Here is a 24,774-nt window from a genome sequence, read left to right on the forward strand (position 1 = left end):
TTTGTTGTTGTTCTGACACTTCGTTAATTTATGATGATTTTTTGAATTTTCTCCATAGGAAACCATTGGATGGTCTGTCTAATGGTTTCCAATGGAAAAAACAAAAAATCATCATAAATTAACGAAGTGTCAGAAGAACACCAAAATCAGTTTGCATAGGTTTCAGGAGGTGGACTAACCATTGCAATCATTTAAAACAGCGTCCAAACATTGTAAGACACTTTTACAGGAGCGAAAAGGGAGATCGGGAAAGGGCTCTTTGATCTCCGTTTGCCTTTTAAAGTTCTTCCCAATCTCCCTTTTCGCTCCTGTAAAAGTGTCTTACAATGTTTGGACGCTGTTTTAAATGATTGCAATGGTTAGTCCACCTCCTGAAACCTATGCAAACTGATTTTGGTGTTCTTCTGACACTTCGTTAATTTATGATGATTTTTTTGTTTTTTCCATTGGAAACCATTAGACAGACCATCCAATGGTTTCCTATGGAGAAAAAACAAAAAATCATCATAAATTAACGAAGTGTCAGAACAACACCAAAATCAGTTTGCATAGGTTTCAGGAGGTGGACTAACCATTGCAATCATTTAAAACAGTGTCCAAACATTGTAAGACACTTTTACAGGAGCGAAAAGGGAGATCGTTGTGTGAAAATCCCCCATAGGAAACATCGCTGTGTGAGGCAGCAAATTTAACAGAAAAAGGCATCGTTGTGTGAATTCATCGTTGTGTGAGGCACTCGTTGTGCGAGGCACCACTGTATATGTGTCTCTTTCTGCTTCTGACATGGACCTGTTTCACAGCCTCACTGAAAATCTTCAGTGTAGTCCCAGAAACCTGAGCAGGAGGGAAGGTAGTATTCTTCTTCATGGTGTCTATGAATACACACAATAGGGTCTTGTCCTATGCCTGCACAGAGGCTCTCTGTGCTAAAGCACAGAGCTTTAGCACACATTCGCTGGGACCACCCCCTTGATGCATACACTCCGCCCATACTAGCAAGTGCCTCAGTTTCTTTTTTGACACAGCTGAGGTCTCACCTTTTGATGAGCAGAGCTCTGTTCACCGCTTCTCTTAACTTTAGCGTAATTCTCTCGTCCTTCATTTCTTTCCTTTCATGAGTTCTAAAAAAAAAGAGAGAGATTCAAAGACTGTTACATTTTACCCTTCCACTGCCCCTCTTCCCTTTTTGTTCCCTCACCATTTTTTGACTTCTTCAGGCCCCTTCAAGAGGTGCGCTTCTTGCCCCAACAAAGTCCCTCTCTCAGAAGGGGACTCTCAGTGCCTTTTTTGTCTGGAGGAGGCACATCAGACCACCATGTGCCAGGCCTGCAAAAACTTTCCTAAGCCAGCACTGAAACGCAATTTACATAGTCTCAGATCCTTCCTCTGGGAACGTTCTCTCAAGCCTTCCCAGTCATTGACCATGGACTTGACCTTGATACCTCAGGGAATGAGGAAGCTCCTCTCCCGTTGTTTGGCCAAGCACTGTTTCCTCCATTCAGCCATTTGTGAATGGGGAAATACCTTGGTTGATGTTGCTGAAGTTTTGCAGTCAGCTCACAAGAGCCCCAGATCCATGGGACATTCACTATCTGGCCATGACACTAAATCAGCCTCCAAATGGCTGATCCTCAGCTGTCTCGTAAGCAGATGAGGAAGGCACACCACACATTAGATGGGTATCTATATGACATCATGTCCTCTGTGGCTCACCCATGGCGATGGTCAGCAGTCCTGCACAACTCTTGGTCTGACACTATTATCCTAAATGTTTCACTCTCCTTGATCACTTGACTTACTATGAGCCAGAGCCAAGGATTTATTGGGATGAACCACTGCATATTCGATAACATCCAGAGTCCCATCACCATCGTTATGTCTACTACTATCCCTCTGACTCCTCAGTATCACCGTCACCACCTCAGTACCAACCTTGTTTGAGAAATGCTCACACTGTTCCATACCAATACATGCCGAAGCTACAAAGCCCATCTCTACAGTATCCCATGTTTGCTCCTCATCCTTACAAGTTATCACAACTTACAGAGGACACCCCAGCTCCACTTGGCACCATCTCAACTCAGGCATCGCGGTGGCCCACACAGCCTCCTCTGGACCTTATCCAGGGTACCAACAGATCTAATCACTGGCATGTTTCCATCTTACCCACTTCCAACATTGAAGCAGCTACATTACTATTCCTCCCCAGAAGATCTGTCCACCTCTTTGGCTCTGCCTCACCCCACCTCTGATACGGAGGCCTCTGATTCTGTATGGCCACACAAGTCTCCACCTGACCTCCCTACACCCAACTCTGATGTTGTGGATACTCACACATATTCTCCTTCAGATAACTTCTCTTCCTATTGCAAAAGTCACAGTCCCCAGTATGATTTTTCAAGATGCTCGTAATATAAGCCCTACCCCAAGAATAAGCCCTAGTTAAGTGAAACCCCACCCTCTACCATTGTGCAGCAACCAGAAAATGACATGACTATAAAATAAAACCTCCCCTGAAAATAAGCCCTAATGCATTTTTGAAGCAAAAATTAATATAAGACCCTGTCTTATTTTGGGGAAAACACGGTACCAACATTATCAACAAGCAAGGAAGTACCCTCTTCATGTCCGTCCTATACCTTGCTGTCCATTTGTGGGAGTGCTGCTACAACCTCCATATCTACCCAAAAGCGTTCACATCTCTACAGAAAACAGTGTCTTAGTGGACAGTCTAAGCAGACTCCAAACCCACAACCACAAGTGGCCACTGGACAGCTTCATCTTTATGACCACCTGGTCACTGAGTCTACTGATTATTTTTCGCCTTCAGAGAACATTGTCAAGCTCCTCCAGGATGGGTCAGATGAAATCTCGATAGCTCCCTGGTGGCCCTGCCATCCATGGTTCACAACCCTTTGATCTTTAGCACAAGACATTCTATACCTCCCAGTACTGCCACATCTCCTAACTCAGAATCAGGGCGAAGTCTTTCATCTAGACCTTCAGACTCTCCCACTCACTGCATGGAGGATTCTCCCTCTGTAACCCAGATCCTGGCATAGGCATGCATACCATCCACTAATCTCCTCTACTCTTATAAATGGAATGTCTTCTTCAAGTTTGCACTAACTAATAACTTCCCTATCATGCCTGTGACATTGGACATGGTCTTAACATTCCCTCTCCACCTCTTCAAGCAGGACTTCTCTCAATCCACCTAAAGGTCTATCATGCAGCCATTATAGCCCATCAGTCACAAAACTTAGATGCTGCTGTCTTTTTTTTTTACCCCACTCTCAAGAAGTTTCTCAAAGGACAATTGAATATCTGTCAATCATCCCAACCAGCATCTCCTCAATGGTCCCTACAGCTCATTCTACACCACCTCACACTTCCCCCCCTTTGTACCTTTAGCTACAGCCTCTGAGAGGTTACTATCACTCAAAACCATGTTTCTCCTTGCAGTCACCTTGGCTCACAGGGCAGTGAAAATGCCACACTTTGAATGAACCCACTCTTCCTACACTTTCACCCTGATAAGGTCACTCTCTACCCAGGCCTTTCATTCCTTCCTGAAGAGGTCTCCAGTTTCCATGTATGCCAACCTGTTATCTTGCCTATCTTCTTTCGGTTGCCCTCCAACAAACTTGAGCCCTCCTTAGCAGTCCCTCAATATCCCTCAAGCCTTCACCTTTTATGTCTCTCGAACATCATCCTTCCACACATCTAAGAGACTCTTTGTCAGTATCCATGGCTCCAAGAGAGGATCTTCTTTTTCATCTCAAATTGCTTTCCCCTGGATTTGACTAGCCTATGACCTGGCTCATATGTCCTTACCAGGCCCAGTGAAAGCACACTCTCCCAGAGTCATTGTGACATTCACCACCTTTCTTAGAGTGAGCTTCCCAGATGTGTGTAAGGCTGCCACATTGGCATGACCCTCTACATTTGCCCCTCATTATCCGCCAAGGTGGATGCTGCATTTGGTCAAGTGGTTCTGGCACCAATATTTCTGCCACAGCCCACCTTCCAATAAGTCAGTTTTCTAGTGACCCTATTCACAGAGAACATGAAGAAGAAAGAGAAGTTACCTGTCTGTAACACTGGTTCTTTGAGTGGTCATCTGTGAATTCACACATCCCGCCCATCCTCCCCTCTCTCTGTCACATATGTCTTATGTTTGTTTGACAGTGGCAGACTACCCAACAGGAACTAAGACACTAGTACAGGTGGAGTATGTACATTAAGGAGTGGTTCCAGCAAACTTGTGCTAAAGCTCTATAAGATTCCAAGAACTCTTGCACAGGTGCAGGACAAGATTATTGTGTGAATTCAAAGATGTCCACTCGAAGAACTAGAGTTACAGTAGGTAACCTCTCTTTTTTCACACCTTTGGATATTACTCACTTGGTATTTTTCAATTCTTTGAGAACGCCACTGGAGGACTTCAGCTAATAGAATAGATGAGAATAGTTACTTTTCCTTGAGATTTGTACTTCATGTTTGGTGTAGCCAGGCAGAGGATTAGAGACTGGGCTTTATAAGCACTGTAGCTGACATTATATGCTTTTAAAAAATCTACCCATGTATCTTGTTTAGGGGGAAAAACCGGATTTGCAGAACTGTATAAAAGCAACAGAGTACGAAGCCACCAAACATAACTTGGTGATGGAAAACAAATCAGTTATGGCATCTTCCAATCTAAAGGTAAAGTTTCTTATTTACATTTATATTTACATTTCATTTTTTTTTTCACTCATATCAGCAGTAGCACATGAGTGAGCAGAGGAAGAACAGGAATGCCACAAGCAAAGGAAAAGCAAATGGGGGAGAAATGAAATCTCAGGATAAATATCCCACATTCTATGAAGTTTGTAATATTTTAAAAGTCAGGAAGCAAATTCTATACAAATGATCCAAAGCTATTTCTCTTCCTTACTGGAGAAAATACCATAGTTTTTTTCTTTTTAATATTTTTTAACAACTAAGAATAGGGTAGGAAATACAAAAGGTAAAAGGAAGTGGGGGAAAGGGAAAGGGTTAGGGGGATAGGAGAACACAAAGTATGCAATCATCCAATCTATTCCTATTTCAATAACAAATCAGCTTTCTGCTTTTTTACTATTTGATTACCCTCCAGCTATCAATTTACAGTTATGTTTTAGTTTAAATCTAAGTTAATCCAACACTATCAGGGAACCGAAGCCATTTGTATAATAAATCCCATCGTTCAATTTCCTTTTGAATTGGACAGTCATTCAGCACGTCTGAAAGAGTATCCATTTCTGTCACTTCTCACATTTTCTCAATAAGCTCCTCTTGTTTCTGTAACTCTGCTTTCTTCCAATTTTTGGAAGAGAAGGATGAATCCAGGACAGCAGTCCAATTTTAACATAACATTTTCTGACTGTAGTAGCTAAATAGCTCACTGGGTAACTCTTTATCCCATCTATGTTACCTGGTATCACACTCAATAAAAGCAGTTCTGGAGTTAGTACAGCTTCATTTATTGTTTAACATCTCATAACCTCTCTTTCATCTGATCTTCAATCTGGCTAAGACGTTCATTTACTTGCTAAAATCCTGCTGTTATTATCTTTTGCATGATAGCCAGCCATTCTTTGTCTGATTTTTGTGCCACTATTCCCAAATTTTGAGATTGGGCAGACAACATCCCCAACATTTGATATTTTAATTTATTGGAGGTCATTTCAATCTTTCCAATGAGTAGGGTCTGTATAAATAATACTACAGTGGTGCCTCGCAAGCCGATTGTAATTTGTTCTGCGAGAATCGCTGTCTTGCAAAAAAAAATCATCTTGTGAGGTTCCCTATGGGAACCTCGCAAGATGAATGAAATTTATTCGTCTTGCGAGGCATCGGTCTCGGGGGGGGGAAGTCTTGCGAAGCATGGTCATAAAAGAAACTGTCTTGCGAGGCACCATAGCGATCACAAAAACCAATCGTCTTGCGGGTTTTTATCCCGCGAGGCAATCATCTTGTGAGGCACCACTGTATATCCTTCACCAAAGTGGCCAACCCACAAATATCTTTCTGAAGTTTCCATTATTTTATCAACAAACCAAACCTACAATCATAAATCTCCCCTAGGTTCTTCCTCCCATCCTTACAGAGATATTGTAATATATAAATTAACTTTTAGCCCAACAATTTAAAATACAACCATGGCAAAAATATCCCTTTTTCTCCAGAAACCTAACAAAATTCTTTTATCAGAATCCCACACAGTCCAGCCAAAGAAAATCCAGACTAAACAGCAGTCACAGGGGGTCAGTCTCTCCAATAGATATCCTTATAATCCATCTAATGTTCTTTCCATTAATCCAAAGATTCAATAAAAAAACTCCAGTCCTAGTTTTCCTAACTCCTCAGTCCAATCGCCCATGTCATCTCGATGATGATTCTCAGTCTGTTTTCTTGCTTCTAAAAGCTTATTCCTTCTTCTCCAAAAACCTAATAAGATTCTATTATCAGAGTCCCACACAGTCTAGGGAGAAAGGTCCAGGCTAAATAGCATTCACAAAATTTCAGTCTCTTAAATCCTGTCCAGTGATATTTCACTCTGGGATTTTTCCAGAAACAATTTTTTTTTTCTGTCTCACTGTCTCTCTTTTGGCCTTGAACCAGCCTGCTGTTTAAGAGTCAGTTTCGTTTTTGAAGAAGCAGGCTGGTAAGTGTGACAGCCTCGTCACTCATCACAAAGGAGGTGTCACGTCACTCTTACATACACACACTTTGTTCAGGCTGCCACCAACCATTCCTTCATCCGAGACTCTTCAGGCAAATAAATGACTTTTAAAATAAAAACTTGTGTTTATTTAGAATAACAGAAGAAATGGTAAATCACTGTATCAACGAAATAATAAGGCAATCAATATAAAGTATCACATTTTCAGAGGGAAGAAATACCAGGTTGCTGCCAAATCTTCCTCCTTCTGTTGCTCACCAACTGCTTCAGAGAGACCTCTCCTAGTCTCCCCTTCGACCCCTCATTTCTAGAGAGACCCCAGTCCAGGCAGTTCCAGCTTTTCCCAGGAGCTGTTCCCTGGAGCTGCTGGCAGCACCGCGATGAAGCCCCGCCTCGAAAATGCCATATTTTTCCATGTATAAGATGACCCCCAATTTTCTAACCAAAAATTCAGGAATCAATATTTTAAACATTAGAAAGGAACACATTTTCATTTACTATTTAGGCAGCATTTGCATACCAGTACTATGATATTATGCATCACACTTAGCTGAGTAAATCATTCAGCCTCATTTGCATAAATGATTACATTCAGTTTGAATTTTGCAGATTAAGACATTCACTTATTTATTTTTTATTTTCTGGCATCTTTATGAGCTCAGAATGCTCCAACATTACCAGTCACTTTTGTGGTAAAAGCGTTCCTTAGAACTGCCTTTACACAAGACAGAGAGGGATCCTGAATGATCTGTCCCTATTGCCAGCAAAATCGGGTCCTGTAATTTTGCCCTAGGCGACTTCTCACTCCTTCACCCAAGTCTGTCTCGATTTTAAAGAAACAATCTGGAAGATCTGCTCTTCCTTTTTTATTACTTTAGGACCCTAATTTGGTAGCGTAAACACGGCCAGATCAAATAATATATTTTTAAAGTAACCAATTTTACCATAGTAGCTGTGGTCTAAACAAGGAGCCAACTTACAGACAGATTGTCTTTTTATCTTTTATTAAAACAAGATAGCATTCAAACAAATATACTAAAGCATAATAACGTCATTAATTATTTCCAATACCCCAGTCTTCACCACCAGATATTTCCTCTCTAAAGCGAAAATAATAGACAGTCCAACTATATCTTAAATTAACATTCTTACGCAGTCTTCAAATTAAAGTTCTGCCAGATGCATCTCTCTCCGTGTGTCGTCTCTGGCTGTCGTGCAAGCAAACTCTCCCCCATCTCTCTTCTCCGTCCTTTTTCTCTCTCTTCGTCCGTCTTTCTTAAATTAAGCCGTTGTGTCCTTGTCCATTGGAGTTTTGATAAGATAAGGGTCATCTTCTTCTTGTTTTTTTTTTTTCTTCTGCTGGAAAAAGAACTGACCTTGTACAATTTTTTCTTCCTAATTAACACCTGGACATCAGTCAGCTTCTAGTTGTTTCGTTGCTGTTATGAAACAAAATCCATCTCTATTCTACTTTTACAATTTTCATAATCAAATTCATGACAACTTTCGCATCCATGCACTGCCTACATGCTCTCCTTTGCATCAGCTGACATCAGTTACATAAGCCTTGTGATTGGAGGAAGCCTGTTCGTAGAGACATGGGCAATTTCACAACCACATGGTTTTCTCCTCAGCTTACTTCCGTGTATAAGACGACCCTCAAGTTTAGTGTAACCATTTTAGGAAAAGGTAGTGTCTTATACACAGAAAAATACAGTACACTTTCATTCTAGATTGGGAAGAGGTAGCTGTGTTAGTCTGTGCCAGCATATCAGGCAAAACCCAAGAGAGGGGGTGATATAAAAAATAAATTAAAATAAGAGACAAAAATTGTGGCTCCTTAAGGATTGTTATATTTTAATGTGAGCTTTTGTGGACAGTGAAGACAGAAAAATGATAATAGGAGAAAAAGAAAAAGCAGCTCAATTCCTATTTTAGCCCAAAGGACTATGACCCTCTAGAGTCTAGACAAATATGAAGTGCAGGTGGCGGGTACAAGACTGCAGCTAGAGATTGATAAACAGTCAAAGAATACTTTATTTTTTTGTTGTTGTTGTTGCTTAGTCGCTAACTCGTGTCCGACTCTTTGTGACCCCATGGACCAGAGCACGCCAGGCCCTCCTGCCTTCCAGTGTCTCCAGGAGTTGGGTCAAATTCATGTTGGTAGCTTCAGTAACACTGTCCAACCATTTCATCCTCTGTCATCTCCTTCTCCTCTTGCCTTCACACTTTCCCAACATCAGGGTCTTTTCCAGGGAGTCTTCTCATGAGATGGCCAAAGTATTGGAGCCTCAGCTTCAGGATCTGCCCTTCCAGTGAGCACTCAGGGTTGATTTCCTTCAGCATGGATAGTTCTCCTTGCAGTCCAGGGGACTCTCAAGAGTCTCCTCCAGCACCACAATTCAAAAGCATCAATTCTTAGGCAGTCAGCCTTCTTTATGGTCCAGCTCTCAATTCCATACATCACTACAGGAAAAACCATAGCTTTGACTATGTGGACCTCAGGGGGCGTGGTCTAGGCAAGCAAATGAAGATGGCTGCATAGAAGATCAGCTCCGCTCAGAGCCCTGAGAAAATAAACAATTAAGCGTGAGAGTTAAAACATTACAAGCTGTCTAGATATGGAAAAGCCAAAAAAGAAGACATCAAAGGGAGTCCCTGTTGAAGCCACAAGTCTCCTCAGATGAAGATGAGATGCTATCCAGCTCATCAGGTTCTGAGAGCAAGAGTAAGGCGACTGGTAAGGCGAAGGGGCGGGGGCAAGAAAAAACTAATAAAGATAAGGATGAGATGAGGCAGCTAATGAAACAATTAAGGAAAAACTTACAAAGTGTTATGAAGAGGGTAATTGCATGCCTAGAAAAAACTCTAATGGAGGTGAAGTCAAACATTAGCAAAATATAAAAAACAGCAGACGCGGCATTTGAGTTGGCGCAGAATCTGCAATCAAAAAATTAAGAATTTGAAAGGCAGATGCATCAATTAACGGATAAACTCACAGAGCAGGAAAATCAGGGGAGACGCTATAATATCTGTCTGAGACATTTTAAGGAATCTGAGAGAGGAGGGGACGGCTCAAAACAAATAATCTTAAAATGAATACAAGGACTTTTCCCAGACCTTCAATCACTCTCAAAGATTTGGACATCGTTCATCGGGTCTGGAGAAGATCAAAGAACTGGAGAAGAGACCTAATGGTGCGATTTGTCTCATTTACAATAAAGACAAATGTTTTCCGTACTTTGAATAAATTACAGGAGTTAACATATGAAGGGAGAAAAGTGGAACTTTTTCAAGGTCTTGCTGCAGAGACAATATCTAAATGTAAACAATGAAGGAGATATACACAAGTTCTTCGGGAGAGGAAAATAATCTACAAATGGCTATATCCGTTTAGACTATCGGTTATGAGGGAAAATAACCTGAGAGCAACAGCAACTGTAGAGGAACTGCAGCGTCTTTTTGAAGATTTAAACATTTCCTTTCCAGGAGAACAGGCTACAGACAAACAGAGAAACCAAGCAGATCACACAGAGAGAATGTAGCTGCGGTGGAAGAGAAAGGAGAAATGAGATAAACAGCTGTACCTTCAAGGTCATAAATGGGACTTTATCTGTTACTGAAGATAATCGGTTCCACTACAGCCAGATATTAAAAAAGTAAAACTATGGCAAGGAAAGCTAGAAAAATTCATTGCAGGAAAGGGAAATAAGGTAAGATTCATAAATAGTGTTAAATATAGACAAGGTCAAAAAGTGGGATTAGGGATACCACAGCTCCAAAAATATTATGAAGCTCTACAAATAAACCAAATTATTAAATGTATACAAATTGACGAGACTCACAAGAATCCCAATTGGGTGGAAATGGAAGGTGAAACAAAAATGGACATAGTAAATGGTCCATGGGGTCACGAAGAGTTGGGCACGACTAAACGACTAAACGAACAAATATTTAGAACACTAAAATAATTAGAAAAAAACAAATACAGAATCCATTCATTTCCGAAACATTAAGGATGTGGCAAAAACATAGTAAAACTTTGGCCCTGCCAATATCCCCTTTATGTCCCCTTTTGGATCTCCCAGATTTTAAGTCTCAAGAGAAATATGCACAATTTAAGGAGTGGAAACAAATTGGAATATATAGAATTACTGACTTATTCGATTCGGGGGAACCAATCGCTATTAGGCAAATAGAAGAGAAAACAAAGCAAATTAAAACCAATTGGCTACAAATAAAACAAATAAGTTTTATTTGTAGCCAAATAAAACTATTCACTTACAACAAAAACCTGGGTGTCTTTAAGAACAATAACTGAATTTGAAAAAATATTGTATCCAAAGAGATAAAAATAAAAAGAGAGAACTGACTTCTGTGACAATCGCCCACGTCACTCAGTTCATAGTTATGAGCTGATTTGTATGAGCCTATGAGAGGATTGGAGAGGCAGAGTCAGCTTGTATATGAAGGTTTGGCGGGAGAAGAAGGAGTCAGATAGAGGCTGGGATGAGATCCAGATAGAGATTGGGATGAGATCCAGATAGATATAAAGGCGGGTTAGTCAGAGAGAGAGGGAACAGATACTGAGTGAGAAGGCTGGTTAAGAAAATACGTAGAGAAGGTGGTAATGATATTGCAAGAGCAAAGTATGTATTGAGAGAACTGTTAATTATTTGCTTGTGTACAATGTTTATCTGAAGAAATTCTGTTATTAAATCTGCTTCAATTCAATAAATAAGTTCAGTTTGTATTCATAACCCAGGTGTTCTGACAAATGTCATTTATATTGTGGATTGAAGTAATCCATTGGTGGCAGCGAGAGGAAAATGCAACGTGAGCCTTTGTGAGGGCAAAACACACAGGTGATACAAGGGTGAATGCCACAACCTCACTAATATATAAAAATATTATTGAAAAAGAATATGGAAAAGGCAGAGGACCTTAAACAGTGTGGGGAATAAATTTAAATATTAATCTACCCAAGGAAATCTGGACAGGAATCTGGAATATATACCCATATAAATCTATATCAGCAAATGTGAAAGAAATGGTTCTGAAGGTAGTGCATCAGTCCTACAAAGTTACATAGAATTAATAAAGATATATCGGATAAATGTTGGAGGAACTGGGGACAAAAAGGAACTTTGGAACATATGTGGATTTCTTGCCCCAAAATAGAAGCATTCTGGCATGAAGTAGTTGGATGGATAGAGACGCTGGCCAATCAAAAAATAGATATGAATGAAACATTATTGTTATTTTCATTATTTACAGGGGGAAACGAGAAACTTGAAAATAAAGAATTAGTTACAAATCTTATAGGCACCTCAAGATCTAGAAATTGGAAAAACGCTCAAGATCTTTCATTACAATCATATACAAATAAGATAGCATACAATGTTGATGGAATAAATGACTAATAAAGTTAGACTATATAGAGGAGAAATAAGGCACAGTCAATTCACTGAAAATTGGAAGCCTTTATTAAAATATGCCAATAAAATAAATCTCGAGACACGTGGTTTGGAAAACTATTTGGAGCATTTAGATTGTTGGTTGATAATTCTTTAAGATGAGACGGGGAATGATGTAAATGTGATTTTGAGAATTGTGGGGGAAAGCAATTTTAGTGGTATAAATATACGTACTTATTTACTATGTCCATTTTCGTTTCACCTTCCATTTCCACCCAATAGTGATTCTTGCGAGTCTCATGGATTTGTATAAATTTAATAATTTGGTTTATTTGTAGAGATTCATAATATTTTTGGAGCTGTGGTATCCCTAATCCCTGCTGCTTTAACAGAAGTATAGTCTCCAAATCCCATGAGGTATTTGTTCCTCTCTATTTGGCTCTCATTAGGCTTATTCTTAAGGCTGTCATACAGAGGAGGGGCAGGAATTGTTCTCAGTTATTCCAGGGTGCAGGACACACAACAATGGGTTCAAGTTACACGGAGCGGGATTTTGGTCAAATATCAGAAAAAACTTCCTAACTGTTAGAGCATTACAGCAGTAGAACCAGTTACTGTGATGAGATGGGATTTTGAGTTAAAATCTTTTAAGGCATATGGGTTTTGTAATTAAGAAATGAGCCAGAGAGGTTCCATCTTGTTTCTTTGTATAAAGTATCTTTGCTATGCTGACAAGTTGTTTTTAGGCGAGCAGAGAGAATGTTATTCTGACAGCCTGAGAAGAGGACTCGGGGTGATTAGATGGGAATTGTTGTGACTTTATGCGAAACCACAGAAAACCCAAATAACATCTGCTGTGTATGGGAAAGAAGTCATGTGATGCGACAGGACTGTTTGCCTAGTAACGAACTCTGATTGAATGACATCGTGGGAAGGTGCGATAAGCCCTTGCCAGTTACTCTTGAAAAAGGAACTTTTTCCCTATGGACATTGTCTTTCAAGACCGACTCTTTATTCATTCGTGACACATGGGACTAACCTTTACTATACTGGATTACCTATGGATTTAGTCTAAGGACTATGCATGGACTATTTTCTATGGACTGTTATCTATGGAATATTCTTTATGGACTTCTTTTCTTGGGATACTCCATATGGACTATACTCTTGGACTTTTCTAAGGACAATGGGACTTTTACTGAATTTTTCTTTTTAGTACAGGATTCTTGTTCTACAGGATCACTGAGGACTATAGCCTTTTTATAACCTACTTGGATTATTTTGTTTTTACTAATGATTTCCTGGACTGGAATTGTTTTTATTCTTTTAATGGCTTTTTGTGTTTTTGTAAGGTTTTTGAACACTTTTCTATTTTTCATGTTTTCTTTGCCTCACTACATCTTTGTAACTAAGCAGCACAATGCTAGTTTATTTGCTTTGGTTTAATTTGGCTTTGATACTTAAAAACATGCTTATTCTTTAATAAAATAAAGATTATAAAACTCAATTGGTTTCCTGAACAGTACACTTGTCATAGGGTCATCTGAGAGTGCTGCCTCGGCCTAGCTTACTCAGAGTCCTGTCGGTGCAAGTTAAGTCTAAGGACTACAAAGCCCACTTGACCTTTTCATAATAATATCTGAGAGTACAAGGGTGTTCTTATGTGGGCAGACCTGTAAGAGGGAGTGTTGTAGCATGGCTAGCTGAGTTGGACTCACTCAGCCCATTTTAGCATGTGCAAACTCCTGATTGCTCTCTGTCCAGGCTTACACGTGTTTTCGAACCCGTGTTTGCTGACAGTTACTTCAAGAGATGGCAAGCGCTCCAACACCGGAGGCATTCAAGAGGAATGTAAACAACCATCTGGTAGAGATCCTTTGATTTGTATTCTTGCACTGAACAGGGGGTTGGACTCGATGGCCGTATGGGCCCCTTCCAACTTCATGATTTTATGATTCTAAGCTGTGAAATTACTGTTGTTGTTTTTCTGCTTTGTGGCTTGGGATGGTCTTACTCAATGTTAGCAGAGTTTTGGTGCCTATCCTGTCATAGTTTCAACCATTCCAGTCATCTTGTCACCGTACAATTGCCTAGTACAGTGGTGCCTCACACAACGGTCGCTCCGTAGAGCGACGAATCCGCGCAACGATGCCGTGTTTGCGATTGCAAATGCGATCGCAAAACGGCACCTACATAGGGGAAAATTCACAGAGCGAAGGTCGGTAAGCGGTTCGCTTGTCGCAAACACGGGTTCGAAAACTCACGTGTAAGCTTGGACAGAGAGCAATCAGGAGTTTGCACATGCTAAAATGGGCTGAGTGAGTCCAATCTCAGCTAGCCTTGATACAACACTCCTTCTCGCAGGTCTGCCCACATAAGAACACCCTGGTACTCTCAGATATTATTGTGAAAAGGTCAGGTGGGCTTTGTAGTCCTTAGACTTAACTTGCACCACTGACAGGACTCTAAGTAAGCTAGGCCGAGGCAGCACTCTCAGATGACCCTATGGCAAGTGTACTGTTCAGGAAACCAAATGAGTTTTATAATCTTTATTTTATTAAAGAAAAAGCATGTTACTAGGTATCAAAGCCAAATTAAACCAAAACAAATAAACTAGCATTGTGCTGTTTAGTTACACAGATGTAGTGAGGCAAAGAAAACATGAAAAATATAAAAGAGTTCAAAAACCTTATAAAAACACAAAAAGACATTAAAAAGAATAAAAACAGTTCCAGTCTAGGAAATCATTAGTAAAAACAAAATAATCCAAGTAGGTTATAAAAAGGCTATAGTCCTCAGTGATACTATAGAATAAAAACCCCTAAACAAAAGTAAAAATCCATTATATGTCCCATAGTCCTTAGAAAAGAAAAATCCAGTAAATATACCATAGTCCTTACAAAATTACAAGAGGATAGTCCATATGGAGTATTCCAAGAAAAGGAGTTCATAAAGAATATCCCATAGAACAGTCCATAGAAAATAGTCCATGCACAGTCCTTAGGAAAAATCCCATAAGTCCAAAAGTAATCCAGCAAAGCATAGGAACCAGTCCAGGTAGGTAGGCCACCAGTCCGTCTCGAAAGACATTAGGGTGAGTCCCAAATGGCTGAAGAGTAGGTCACGAATGACTGAAAGGTCGGTCTGGGAAAGACAAAGTCCATAGAGAAAAAGTTCCTTTTTCAAGAGTAACTGGCAAGGGCTTAATGCACCTTCCCACGATGTCATCCAATCAGAGTTCGTTACTAGGCAAACAGTCCTGTTACATCACATGACTTCCTTCCCATACGCACCAGATGTTATTTGGGTTTTCTGTGGTTTATCAAAGAGTCACAACAATTCCCATCTATCTAATCACACAGAGTCCTTTCTCAGGCTTTCAGAATAACATTCTCTCTGCTCGCCTAGAAAACAACTTGTCAGCATAGCACAGATACTTTATACAAAGAAACAAGATGGAACCTCTCTGGCTCATCTCTTAATTACAAAACCCATATGCCTTAAAAGATTTTAACTCAAAAACCCATCTCATCACAAGCCCCCGGAAGATTAACAAAATTCTCAAACAATTTAAATTTTAATTTTGATAACTGAATAAGATGAGATGTCATAATTAAGCATTAACAAAATAGAGAAAGATATTAACTTGAACATAAAGTAATACATTTCAAATATGATTCTAAAGTAGCAAAACAATTGATACATGAGAACTATCATAATTACATTATTTACCATACATGAGAGAAATTTGCGTTAGACACTTCTACTAGTCTGAAAAACAGAAGAACAAACATGTAGTATAATTAATCAAATACATCACTCTGCATATGCTCAGATAATACTCTAGTCATCCAACAGTAAAATAGTGAAACCAGGGTTAACATCATAATAACTTGTCAAACCAATATACTGATATGAAGTAATAATGGATAAAACACTCTATGTATGCTCAGGAACATTGTCATACAGATTACCAAGAAAATTAAACATCAGAGCTTTAACAATTCTAGCCATTTTCTCCCCTTGCATCTGCACTGAATATTCTAGATAAACAATGGGCAATCAAGGCCTCCTTTCCAGGTAGATGTTCAACATCAAAATTATATTTTTGCAATCTGAAATACCACTGCATTAATCTTGGGCTTCGATATCTCTGCTTCTCTAAGAATGTCAAAGCATTTTTGTCTGCTTGAATAACCACTTTCCGTGTACATCCATATATTCTGAAAACATGAAGAGCCCACAAAATTGAATAGGCATTTCCCTCCTGGGAGTTATACTTCCTCTCTTTTTCCTTCAATTTTCTGGCCACGTAAGTTAAGGGGTGTAAAAAATTAGTGTCATCTGGTTGAAGCAAAATCGCGCTTAAACCACGTTCTGAAAAAGCACTTTGAATGAGCATGGGTTTAGCAAAGTTAGCTGATTGCAAGATTGGTTCTGTTATAAGTAACATTTTTAAACACTCAAAAGACTGGTTGCATTCTCGTGTCCACTGCATTGCAACAGATCTTGCTTTCCTTACTAATTTCTTTAGAGGTGACACCAAATCTCTGTAACCATTAATGCATTCTTGGAAATGGTCAACTAATCTTAAAAATACCAACATCTGTTCTCTTTCTGTAAGAACAGGCCAATCATTTATAACTTTCACTTTAAAATACTCGGGTAAATGACAATTTTTCCCAATCAAATATTTTAAATAGAACACCTTCCCCTCAAACCAAACACAATGATCCATTTGCACTTCCAATCCTGCGCTCCTCAATCTGCAAAGTACCGTTTCTATATGTTTTACATGTAACATTGGATCAGGGCTGTAAATTACAAGGTTGTCTACATAGCCAATCACGTAATATAAATCACCAAACAATTCATCAACCAATTTCTGAAAAGTAACATAGGTATTTTCCATTCCAGGTGCTAGTTTTCTGAGTTGGTAAATTCCCTGAGGGCAAGTAAATGATGTATAAGGGCGATGTTCCTCTTTATTTAAAATCTGATAAAGTCCTCCTTTTATTCCAATCACAGAAATGTATTCAGTGTTTGCAACAATTTCTACCAACGACTCAACATTGACTGTAATAAAATGTTTCACCACATTAGTTTCTCCCGGTGAATTCGAGAAGACGTTTTGGTGATTAGCTAACACAGGCTCCAATATCTGTCCTGGGCTAAATTGATCAATGCCTTCACCCCTGAATACCTGTATTGCTGAATTAGCTGTGCTATCAGGTTTGGTCACAAGAGGCCGCTGTTGCATCAGAGTTCCCTCGGGAGTACTCTGCATAGCCTCAGAAACAGTAACAGCATTCTCACCACTTCCTTGGAAAATAGGCTGTTGAAAATAAGAATGGTCCCAAACCTCTGCTTTTCTCTCTAAAGATCTTTCTGAGAAGTTTGTCTGTGGTACTGGGCCAAAGTTTCCAGATATGATTTCAGTCTCTGGAGAAACATCAGTACTTTGTAATCCCAAAAAGTTAGCGCTTCCCCCTTCGTTGGTTGTGTTAGAAACAGTCTCACCATCTGACAGGTTCAAATGCAGCTTTCTATCTTTAAGCAAGTTTACACAGTCACTTGTACTATTGAAACAATGTGAAAGTCCATGCTGCAAAACCGCTCCACTATCAACTACTAAGGCACTTGGCAAAGACTCTGAGAAAACCTTCACTCCTCCAGCCTTCTCAGCTGACTGTTCCGGTACACTGAGTAGGCCACCTCCTTGGTAAATTTCATTACTCCCCAACTGCCATGAAGTACACGGGGTCCCTGTCAACCTAACAGTGTCTGATTTCGCTGTTCCCTCGGGGCTAAGAGAAGGGGGGTTGTTTGAGATCTGACATGCATCAAGATCTGCTGACACAAGTCCTGGCAAAGAATTGCGCTGAGTCTCTATTACATCATCCTGCTGGTATTTTACTCCCCCATGAACTACTGTTGCTTCTAAGCTGATGTGAGGACTCTCAGTCACAGTAATTGCAATCCCTTGCTCTCTTTCTTCTGGCAAACCCATAGTCTCATCCCGAATTATTTCAGAATTTCTCACCTGTCCTGTGCTCTGAAAAAGAGCTGAGGGTGGTGCTGAGTTGACTCCCAATGCATTGAAATTCTCTGGAGCACTGCAGTTTTCCCTTGGGTCGTCCGATGCTATTTCCCCCAAGGAAACAGTTTCTCGGCGAACTTTCTCCTGCATTCCTTTCTCTGCGCGCGGCTCCAGGGCCTGTGAATCCTTTGTTTGGACGGGCGATAAATCGCTGTCTTCTCTGGAATGCCCATTAGAATTCCACTGGGCCTCGTTAACTCTTTCCACACAAGCATCTTGCATCTCAGGGTCGCTCCCAATTGTTTGGAGTGTCTCGTTGCAGTAATCCCCAAAGGAACCCTGCTGAGCTTGGAAAAACCTTTGCATCAAGCCAGGTTCTGTGCTTAAAAAACGTTTTAAAAGTATGTTTTCATGGTACAGATGTTCTACAAGGGCATCTCTTTCCCTAATTTTCTGCTTGGCTTGCTCGAAAAATCCCGAAGCCACTTCCAAAAATCCCGAAGCCACCTTCGCTTTGTGACCCGCCGATCAGCTGTTCCGCGGCTTCAAAATGGCCGCCGGAACAGCCGAAAGGGGCCGGGGTGCAGCGTTTTCGCGCCCTTGGTAAGCAAGGGGAGTGCGCGAAAACGCTGCGGAAGCCCCGAAATGGCTGCGCGCAACCATTTTGGGGCTTCCGGCAGCGTTTTCGCGCGCTCCCCTTGCTTACCAAGGGCGCGAAAACACTGCGCCCCGCCATTTCGGCTGTTCCGGCGGCCATTTTGGACCCGCCGGACAGCTGATCGCAGCGTTTTCGCGCCCTCGTTGTGCGAGGGGAGGGCGCGAAAATGGCTGCCGGCTATACCGGAACATCGCACAACGGTGAGTATTTGGCCAAATTGGAACGCATTAAACCATGTTTAATGTGTTCCAATGGCTTTTTACTTTCCGTAGTGCGATGTTTCACACAGCGAGGGTTAATCCGGAATGGATTAACCTCGCTGTGCGAGGCACCACTGTAATTAAGAAAAAGAATCTCCAAAGTTGTTTTGTGCCATCAAGTAGCTTTTGATTTACAGTAACTAAATGATTAATATCATGAACCGCTCTGCTCAGATTTGAAAACTAACAATATCTCATATTAGGTTGTTCTTGCTTCCTGTTACCCCCCCCTCGCCCTTCCTAGCAACATTGTCTTTTCCAGTAAGTTCTGTTTAGGTGTGGCTGTTGATGCATTGAGTTAATCCATCTCATTTAAGGTCTTGCTATTTTCCCACTTTCCTATTTTCCTACTGCCCTGCCCCATCAACACTATTATATTTTATGGTCTGTTTCTTATTCGTGGGATTAATGTCCTTTATATCCTGGGAAGAGGGACCAGGAGAGGAGAGAAAACCTGACCAGACTACTGAGAAGAAGACCATACACCCAATTTTTAAGTTAAACACTATTCATGTAACATTTATTGCTTTCATTCATAAGACAACAAAAGACAAAGGTATAAAGAGGCCTCTTTCATTCTTCCTCATTCAGTCAATACTCACAAACACAGAACTCTTCTTCAACAGTTGATCAGTCCCTCAGTAAGAGCAATGAGAGCAACATTGCAGCGCTGTTCGAAGCTCACCGTCTCTTCCTTCTGTCTCTCTTCTCTTCCTTTCTTCTTATAGGCATCTTCCTTGTGAGCTGTGCCTATGGGCTGAACCTGGGTGGGCATAGGCAATCAGGGGGGCAGATCCTGATTTCCTGGCCAGGTACAGTCTGTGTTTGCCATGCAGGAATGCTTCTTACATGTGTACAGTTTGTTCCATTTACCACAGTTTCAGTTCCAGTCAGCCTGCTTCCCTTTTCTTGTCTGGACAACTGGTGACATCCAGTCTTCTTCCCTTTTCCTGTCTAAACAAACAAGCCAACCAGTCCACTTTTAGAACTTCCTCCCCTATCTGAGGTTTCCTACTGACATAGAAACGTTATCTCTTGCAACTCTTTGCAGATTTGTATCAGGCTCACCATCCCATCTTCCTTGCAAGTCTCCATCTTCTTTTCTGGCCTGGGGTGCTGGTCTTTCTGGAGCACACACACTCTGTCACTCATAACACATTCTGTATTTTTAGCATGATTTTATGATTCTATGAATAGAGCTAATACCCTCCCTGTAGTAAACCAGACTCGCCAGTTTTATTTCAAGTTTATTGAAATAAAGAACAAAGAAAAATGATAGGAAACAAACCAGATTGTTGCCAATTAACAAGAATCATTTCAAGTTTACAAAAATGAGGATACAGATAACCAGATATGAAAAAAGACAGTAAACTGTATGTTACCCTAATTTACAGAAAGTAATCTACCATTTGCCTAACCCAGATGTTTGGACTTCCCTCATCAGCTTATGTCTTTCACCTTCCAGGGCAAAGGCAAAAAGAAAAGTTACCATCTCTAAGCCCTAAGTAGAACACCTATCACTAATGGCTTGTAAGCCTTCTTTACACACAGCAGAAAGTCTGTATGGCTTTAACCAAACATAAACCTTTGAAATGTCCCTTTAGGATCCAGAGACAGGTAGACATCTCAATATCTTTCCCAGTCTTTTGATCACAGGTTGTCTTTAATGCTGTACCCTTCCATTAAATACTAACAAGCTGTAGGCAAACAGACTGCAGGAAATAATTCAGCTAGAAAGTTGGGTAACTGCCTTCTTAATCATAAGGAAAATGTTCTGTTTGTTTCTTCAGATGCAAAAATTATATAGAAAGTATTTGAGAGCAGAGAGCTTTCGGAAAGCTCTAGTTTATCAGAAGAAATACCTTCTGCTGCTCCTGGGAGGATTCCAAGAATGTGAGCAAGCAACTCTGTCCCTGATAGCTCGTATGGGCATTTATCCTTCCCCTCCTGATTTAAATGTTTCTGAATCACGGGGCTATTTTTTCATCAAGTTTAGATCTGCGGTCAGAGTGATTATTGCAATATCAAGGTAAGAAACTTCTAGTGCTTTGGAGTGTTTATAGCAAATCATTTCCTATATTGCTTTTTACAAGGTGTTGTTTTTAAGGGATAAACATTCCTCTAAATCTTTTTGATGCAATACATTTAAACATTCAAACTGTGGCAGGTGTATTATGTTTATTAGACATGGGAGCTTGGGAGATGAATACAAAGCCCACCAGCACAGGTGTCCCAGGTGTCCTTCCCTGTCCCTAGAACCAGCTCACTCCAGTTACTAGGCTCCTCAGTGCTTGCCCAGGCAACATTGTACCAATAAAACAAAAGGAACCGATACATCCACAAAAGTCCAGATTATAAATGAGAGACAAAGGATGTAGAAGTTCTGCATCTTGAGACTTTGTCTCTCATTTATAATCTGAATATTGCACCAATCACAGATGTAGCTCCACTGGCGTTGCTTCACCTCTCCCTGCAGTCAACCACTCCAGCAAGGAGGCGGGAAGATGAGACTCCCTGCTCAGCTGCTGAACAGTCTAGAGGGAGAGACGGGGAAGCCCTGCCCTAGCAGGACTATGTCTTCAATTAGTACGATGTTGCTGCTGCCAGGCATGCAGATGCCTAGTAGCCAGGGAAGTAGAATGAGCTGGTTCAGGGGGCGAGGAAAGGACCGCTGGGACACCTGTGCTGCTGGGCTTCATATTCAACTCCCCCAGGAGATGAATGCAAAGCTCCCATGTGTAGAATTTATTATCTCTCCTTGAAAAGAAGTAAGAATGGCATATATGATTCTTACATGTACATCTCTAGCACAACTGTGAGATGTGTTTAATTTGCCAAGTTTGACTAATACAGATTTGAGTTTGAATTTGTAACTTTGCAACCTATTGTATCAGCAAGTAAAATCACCAGTTTATTAATACACAGTGTCCCAAAATACCATCTTCATATAGAAAACAATATTATAAAGTTGAAGACAGACATAGTGAACCTAGTACTTAAGGAGGTACTAAGGAAAGGAATGTCATACAAAAGCAGTCAAAAGAGAATCAGTGGTTTGAGAACGTTCTTAAAAGTTTATGGGGAAAAACAGAAAAGTTTTCCAAAAATTTTTCACAAAACCATAATTATCCTGCCTGTGCAGAACAATTATCTCCAGCTGAACCAACCAAAGCAAGACAGAACTTGGGGGTAGTGCAAAAAACACAAATGTATCCCCCCATGAGCCTCTTACAGGTCCTGAAATCATATTATTACATATATTTCCTCTTCATCTTGTCTTCACATCAGTTATGATGATGTCACTAAAACCAGAAAAATTCTAACAGAGCTGGATTTTCCCATTCTAATCCCTGACTGCTGTTCTTGATATCTACTGAATTCAATAGTCTTGAGGTCTCAGCAAGAGTACTCTGATTTCAAGCTGAATTTTTAAAATTATAGACTCATATGTTTCTGTACAACAGCAGCTGAAAACCATGAGACAGCAGCTACAATTATGCTCAAGTCTACTGGTGGGTTTTCATGGGCAACTGGTTTGCCACTATGGGAACAGACTATTGGATTAGATAGGCTTTGGATCTGATCCAGTATGGCTTTTCTTATGTTCCAATTATTAAATCAATTTTTATATCATGTATTTTTTTCAATTATTTTGCATGTTAATTTGTTGCTCTATTTCCTAGGTTAAAGTTTTTGGTGAAAAAATGGCATAAAGTAAGTAAGAAAGGATTGGCATCAGAGTCCATTTCTCCCAGCACTGGACACAGCTCATGTAAGAACTGCTTTTGAAGAATCCTTTCTATTCATAACAATTTCTTATTTTTTCCTTGTATAAATAAACAAAAGAGAATAATAGAGTATTCTTCTACTATTATCATTGCTTTTACTTCTAAATAGATAGTATGAATGTGGCGCAAATAACTGAAACTGTCAACTGTATCATCCATAATGAATTCAGCTTTCAGTTATTCATTACGAAGACACTTAGCCTTGTGGACCTGAATCTCAAGACTTTCAACACAAGACATTGAAAGCACCTTTGAAATTGGAATTTGTGTCCCCAGGCATTGACTTCACAGTATGTTCTTCTTACTAGGCTTCTCAAATGACCCAGTGGATATGTCAGCGTAAAAATAAGATTGACAAGATGATGTCATTCATTCAGTACTGGTAGCTGGAGCAACTACAATTTCTTCACCTCCATGTCCTCAATACCACCTCTATTTGTCATTTCTCTTCAGGATGCATTTTCTGTCTGTTTCAGAATTGTCCATTGGAGCTCCTTGATATTGTTCTTTGGTTCTGACTTTTAGTCCTATACCAACTCAACCCACTCATGAGCAGGCTAAACAGAGGTCCATCGAGAGGTTCTTTGTTTTGTCTCATGCTCAAATGAAGAAATACATAACTATTCATAGGAGATTGAACCTCTTTTGGAGACTTCTGCAAGTCATCACCCATCTTGATTTTCAACTTTGCAGACATCTCAGTTGTACCTGTCCTAGATATCAAGTACTTCCAGTCTCAGGACCACTTCTGATCTTTGCACCAGTACTTACCAGAGCACTCCTTGTACTTGGGCTCATTGGTATTTTTCCCTAGTGTTGCCTGCCCAACACCACTCCCATTTTGAGATAGACTGGCACTGCCAACCATTGGCATCAAAAAGGCTACTGGTATCACCATGCTAATATATTAATGTTAATCTAATGCTAATCTCCATCTTCTTGCTGCTAGTCTAGTCCTTGATGCTGACCATGTATATCTAGTCACTCTGATACTGTATGGAGCTAAAATTTAGGAACTTGGGAATTTACATCCATTTGAAGTCATCCAAAATAAATTTGTCAGGCGACTGTTGGCAGTCCCCCTCCAACCCCTACTGCTCTAGTCATACTGTAATTGGCATCAATCCCAATAATAACCATAGCTTATAAAGCAGTTATTAACTATTGGTTGAAAAGTTTATTCTGTGCCATCAGATTTTTTAACATTATCACACAGGAAGATGAAACTTGGTTCATGGAAAACCTTTGTACTGAATCTTGTTTCTAAGCTTGTCTTTTCAGAAGAGTATGTGAGGCCCGTCAGTTTTGCTGCAGCAAAACTCACAATAAAGCAATAGCTGCCACCAGTACCGCTCTAATTCCTTGGCATGAACTGCTCAATGTCAATCCCTGTACCAGAGTTGCCAGTTCCATTCCCAATCATATGGATGGGACTGCTGATTCCTCTGCAACATTGAATATTATAATTTCCCCTATTACTGGAAGGATCCATGGTTCCAAATCTGGCCATGCCAGGACTGGGACAGGTAGGACATCTTAGATCCCCCTCCTCTAAGGACTTCTGCTACAGCAGTGTGACCACTAGATACCAAGCCCATGATCTTAACAGCTATTCTTACAAAACTGAGTACTCACCTAGAACTGCAGAGCTTCCTTCCATGGAGATGCTAGTTATGACCTCACTGCCAGCATCAGTATCAACACCAATACCATCATTTGACTTCATTATGGTATTAATGTGGGTCAAGTAGGCTCTATACTACCTTTTCCATTCAGCCACTGTAACCTCCACAACCAGACTTTCAAATCCCGAGTGAACTCTTTGCACTCAGAGATTTCCTCCTTACCCCCTCTTCCACAGGGATAGGATGGTTCTCTGCCTTGACTTCACCTTCCTGAAGG

The 24,774-nt window shown here is 40.4% G+C and overlaps 1 protein-coding gene across 10 annotated transcripts in view; it reads left to right on the plus strand.

The window, feature by feature from the left end:
- The window catches only part of PCNT (pericentrin), a 315,970-nt gene that overhangs the window by 267,344 nt on the left and 23,852 nt on the right, over nt 1-24,774 (plus strand). For all 10 annotated transcript variants that reach the window (XR_013537759.1, XM_078378579.1, XM_072976792.2 and 7 more), the window contains 3 exons: nt 4,600-4,707; nt 20,875-21,113; nt 22,768-22,856. Coding sequence is in view for 9 of the 10 variants with exons in the window: in XM_078378579.1 (XP_078234705.1) it covers nt 4,600-4,707; nt 20,875-21,113; nt 22,768-22,856 (436 nt within the window). In the remaining variant the exon portion in view is untranslated. The remainder of the gene's footprint in view (nt 1-4,599; nt 4,708-20,874; nt 21,114-22,767; nt 22,857-24,774) is intronic.

The sequence above is a fragment of the Pogona vitticeps genome, chromosome 1, assembly GCF_051106095.1.
Source record: "Pogona vitticeps strain Pit_001003342236 chromosome 1, PviZW2.1, whole genome shotgun sequence".
Lineage (NCBI taxonomy): Eukaryota > Metazoa > Chordata > Lepidosauria > Squamata > Agamidae > Pogona > Pogona vitticeps.